Here is a 5282-nt window from a genome sequence, read left to right as displayed (position 1 = left end):
CCATACCATACCATACCATACCATGTAATAATACCATACCATACCACACCATACCACACCATACCATACCATACCATGTAATACCATACCATACGATACCATGCCACACCATACCATACCACACCACACCACACCACACCACACCACACCATACCATACCATACCATACCACACCATACCATACCATGCCATACCATATCATGCAATGCAATGCAATGCAATACCATACCATACCATGCAATACAATGCAATACCATACCATACCATACCATACCATACCATACAATGCAATACCATACAATACCATACCATACCATACCATACCATACCATGCCACACAACACAACGCAGTACAGCACAACACAACACAGCACAATATAAAGTGACTTGACTTGACTTACAGCTGGTCTTGGAGCACTGTGAGGTTCCCATCAAGTCCATAGAGATACAGCTGGTGCGGGTGGAGACATGCGGCTGTGCGGAGGGTTACGCCAAAGACGGTAAGCTGAGAGAGATAGAGAGAGAGTGAGGGAGAGAGAGAGAGTGAGTGAGTGAGAAAGAGAACTGGGCAATATCAAGAACAAACAATCCAGATACCAACAAAGGAAAAATCGCTTCATGCGGCTGTGTGGAGGGTTACGCCAAAGACGGTAAGCTGAGAGAGAGTGAGAGTGAGAGAGAGAGAGAGAGTGAGTGAGAGAGAGAACTGGGCAATATCAAGAACAAACAATCCAGATACCAACAAAGGAAAAATCGCTTCATGCGGCTGTGCGGAGGGTTACGCCAAAGACGGTAAGCTGAGAGAGAGTGAGAGAGAGAGAGAGAGAGTGAGTGAGAGAGAGAACTGGGCAATATCAAGAACAAACAATCCAGATACCAACAAAGGAAAAATCGCTTCATGCGGCTGTGCGGAGGGTTACGCCAAAGACGGTAAGCTGAGAGAGAGTGAGAGAGAGAGAGAGAGAGTGAGTGAGAGAGAGAACTGGGCAATATCAAGAACAAACAATCCAGATAGCAACAAAGGAAAAATCGCTTCAGTGGCGGTGTAATTTGTTTTGGTTCGTGTAACCGAGTTTCCAGGCACTGTTGTCCACTTCCGCGTCCTTTGATTTGAGAGAGAGAGGGGGGTGAGGGATATGCCAAAGACGTTAAGCTGAGAGAGAGAGAAAGAGTGAGGGACATGGCTGATGGTACGGCTGACGCCATGTGTGCTGGGCAGCCACGGAGATCCAGAACATTCAGATCGCGGAGGGGGACGTGTGCCGGAACCTTCCTGTTCCCATCTACATGATCTTCCCTCGCCTCTTCACCTGCCCGACCCTGTCCACTAACAACTTTAAAGTCGGTCAGTGCTTCATGTGGGTGTGGGCTGGGGGTTGAGGAGGGGTTGGGGGGGGGGGGGGAATGTGTGTGTGGAGGGTGCAGGGCGGGGGGGGGGGGGAGAGTGTGTGTGCGTGTGTTCTGGAGGGTTGGGGGAGGGGGGGTTGAGGAGGAGTGTGTGTGTGTGTGTGTGTGCATGCCTGCAAGTGTGTGTGTGTGTATGTGTGTGCATGCGCGCATGTGTGTGTGTTTGAGTATGGGTGTGTGTGTGTGTTTGGTGGTGGGGGGGGGGGGGGTTGCGTCTGATTGATGTAATGTTACCAAGTGCTTTGAGATGTTTGAAAGCACTACGTTGTAGTTATTGTTGTTATTATTGTTGTTGTTGTTGTTACTATTGTTATTATTAACGGTATCATTAACATTATCATTATCCAGTCAAAATCTGTGTAATGCAAAGTTTGGGGTGAACATCACTATTTAGATAAAAAAAAAATTATCCTCTTCTCTTTCTTCTTCTGGTGATTATTATTATTATGATGATGACGATTGATATTAGTGCTATTATTATTATATTATCATCATTATTATCATTATCGTCATCATCATTATAATTATTGTTGTTGTTATTATTATTGTTAGTATCATCATCACCATTATCTTCGTTGATATTATTGTTATCGTCATCATCGTCACTGCCTGTTTCAATGTGTGTGTGATGACAGAGTTTGAGGTCAACATCGTCATCATTTTCCATGACGACCACCTGGTGACAGAGAACTTCCCCATCAAGCTGAGCCGCTTCTGACGTCTGTGTCGTTGTTCTCCCCCCCCCCCCCCCCCCAAAAAAAAAACAAAAAACAAACGGAGTATGGCTGCCTACATGGCAGGGTAAAAACGTTCATACACATAAAAGCCCACTCGTGTACATACGAGTGACCGTGGGAGTTGCAGCCCATGAACGAAGAAGAAGTTGTTCCTCCATGATGCTGTTTTGAGCAATCCAGTGGCTGCGTTGTGTGTTTTCTTTGTCTTCTTCCATATCTTTGTTTTGGTTTTCTTCTTCTTTATCATAGTCGTCTTCTTCCTCATCTTTGTCTTCTACTTCGTCTCCATCTTCTTCTTCTTTTTCAGTGTCCTCGTCTTCATCTTCGTGCTCTTCCCCCTTTTCATCTTCTTCTTCTTTCTCCTCTTTCTTCTTTGTTTTTTTCTCCTCCCTCTTCTTCTCCTTCTTTTTCTTCTTCTTCTCTTCCTCCTCCTCCTCCTCCTCCTCCTCCTTGTCCTTCTTCCTGAACTCTGTGAAGAATCATTGGGACGCCGCAACAGAAGAACTGTTCATCAGGTTCCTACTGGTCTGTCGGTTGTCTTTTGAAAGCTTAGGACTTGGCATGTGGACAGTACCAAGGCCATGCTCACAGAACCAAGATTCCGTGGAATGTTTTAACTTTTCACCAAAGTTGCGGTCTTTACCTGCAAGTTTCACCTATGAAGCATTTTGATGGATGAAAAGAAAAGGGGAGGAAAAAAAATGCTGATACTCTTGTAACTGAAGCCCACAAATAGATATAGTAAATAGAGTGGTCAATGGTTAATTCTCTTTAATTAAAAAGAGAGAGAGACTGAGAGAGAGAGAAGAAAAAAATTCAGAGAAGAAAACTTTCTGTCCTTTTGATAATGATCCGTGTATGAGTGGTTTATGGTTGTGTTTTATGTTGTTTTTGCATTCTGCTTGTTTACTTTTTCATTCCATACTTTAAATATTTCATCATTTTATTTTGTTCATTTATGTTGCCTGATTAAGTAGAGTGTATGTGTCTGTGCATGTGTGTCTGTCTGTCTGTGTCTGTGCATATAATTGTGTGTGTGTGTGATGCTGGAGTTTGTGTGTGTGGTGCTGTAGTTTGTGTGTGTGTGTGTGTGTGTGTGTCCCATGTTTTGTTTGCTTTACCTTTGAGTCAAAACAAACGTTATTTTACAGTGACATGTAATCTTTCTTTTATATTGATATGTTAAGTATGAACGATAAAGAAGCTCTTTGACGTCGGGTATGTGAACAGTATGACTTTGCCCGAAGATGAAGCAATGGTATGCATCATGTCATCAATAAATGGAATGAAAATTTACAATTGAGCGTCTTCAGTTTGTGATATGCGTGGAAGAGGATAAGAAACTGGAGTTTAATTTAGATATACAGTGAACGATTATCATTGCTGTATGATTATCATACAGAAAAAGCAGTGCCAGCAAGTCCCTGACAGCCGCCACCATCCCCTGTCCACACTGCGTCAGAACCTTCTGGGCACGGATTGGCCTGACCAGTCATCTGCGCACCCACAGAGCCCAACCCACACACCCCCAGGATGACTAGATGGTCCTCGTCGATCCCGACGGACGAACCACACATCATAACACATTCAATCATTAAAGAGCTAATGATTATTAAACCCCACTCAATCATCAAAGTCATATCGCAGCTGCAAACAATAAACCCAGGGACTGTTGATGATAAGCATGCTCGTCAGTGAAAGGCCGTCACTTCACTCATACACAACAGACCTAGACTAAGTGGAGTGATGGCCTTGAGGTAACGCGTCCCCCTAGGAAACGAGAGAATCTGAGCGCGCTGGTTCGAATCATGGCTCAGCCGCCGATATTTTCTCCCCCTCCACTAGACCTTGAGTGGTGGTCTGGACGCTAGTCATTCGGATGAGACAATAAACTGAGGTCCCGTGTGCAGCATGCACTAAGCGCATGTAAAAGAACCCACGGCAACAAAAGGGTTGTTCCTGGCAAAATTCTGTAGAAAAATCCACTTTGATAGGAAAAACAAATAAAACTGCACGCATGAAAATTTTTTTTTTAATGGATGGCGCTGTAGTGCAGCCTGAATTTCACACAGAGAAATCTGAAAAAAATGCTCGTCTCTTGCAGTTTTGTGTGATATATAATATGTCTATGTTAGTTCCCTGAGCCGAAAGTCAGAAGCCACTAAATTTGATCAAACAAACACCAGCTTGGCCCCTCAAGGCTTGCGAAGAGCCGGTTTCATGAGTCGCTTCGCGGCACTGGCTTTGCGGTTCGGCGGAACAGAATATAAGGAGTGCCAGACAAACAGAGAACTCTCCTGGCCTGGAAGAATGAGAAAATAAAAGAAGAAAACCAGCGCACTGCCTTCCCGAGTCTACCTTGCCTGGCTGCAGCTCTCTTCTGCAAACACCTTATACCTGTCTTCACCTTCTCTAACACCACCTTACCACCCCATCACATAGTGTTCAGAATCGGGACAGACCACAACCGCCGAAACCACCACTTATTAACAAAATTCCACATTGGTCACTCAGCACGGAGCCCCTGTGGGACTGACAGACAGACAACAGAAAACCTGCTGCAGTCCTGACCCCCTCCGCGAGGTGCTCAGGAAAGAGGAACTGGCCCGACCCAACTCTAGTGACCCAAAAGCTCCACAGCTGTGTGGAGGACCTGCAGCATACAGCTGCCTTAATCATGGAGTCTGCGGTGTCCATCTAACGAACAACAAGAAGAAGACAAACATTAACAGGCCACAATGTCCGTCAATGACTCTGAATTTAGATTTTTTTTTTACTTCTTTGGAATATATTAGGTATCTTTGTTCTGCAAAATCAATGACAGCATTGAAAAGTACACACAGAGTAGCAAATTGCAGTTAAAACAGATGATGATACACTGATCAGTTTCAGTTTCAGTTTCACTTTCTCAAGGAGGCGTCACTGCGTTCGGACAAATCCATACACGCTACACCACATCTGTTGAGCAGATGCCTGACCAGCAGCATAACCCAACGCGCTTAGTCAGGCCTTGAGTGCATGCTTACATATTTGTGTACCTATGAAAGTGGATTTCATTTTACGTAATTTCGCCAGAGGACAACACTCTCGTTGCCATGGGTTCTTTTTCAGTGCGCCAAGTGCGTGCTGCACACGGGA

General features: G+C 44.7%; 1 protein-coding gene across 1 annotated transcript in view; it reads left to right on the top strand.

The window, feature by feature from the left end:
- LOC143291610 (vacuolar protein sorting-associated protein 26C-like) overlaps positions 1–3443 on the top strand; it is an 18009-nt gene extending 14566 nt beyond the window's left edge. The window contains exons 7-9 of the mRNA XM_076601563.1: positions 404–500; positions 1220–1345; positions 2043–3443. Coding sequence (XP_076457678.1) covers positions 404–500; positions 1220–1345; positions 2043–2125 — 306 coding nt within the window. The 3' untranslated portion in view covers positions 2126–3443. The remainder of the gene's footprint in view (positions 1–403; positions 501–1219; positions 1346–2042) is intronic.
- The last annotated feature ends 1839 nt before the right edge of the window (positions 3444–5282 follow it).

This window comes from Babylonia areolata, chromosome 17 (genome assembly GCF_041734735.1).
Source record: "Babylonia areolata isolate BAREFJ2019XMU chromosome 17, ASM4173473v1, whole genome shotgun sequence".
In the NCBI taxonomy this organism is placed as follows: domain Eukaryota; kingdom Metazoa; phylum Mollusca; class Gastropoda; order Neogastropoda; family Buccinidae; genus Babylonia; species Babylonia areolata.
The sequence above is the reverse complement of the archived record's forward strand: the minus strand, read 5'-3'. Positions and strand labels throughout refer to the sequence as shown.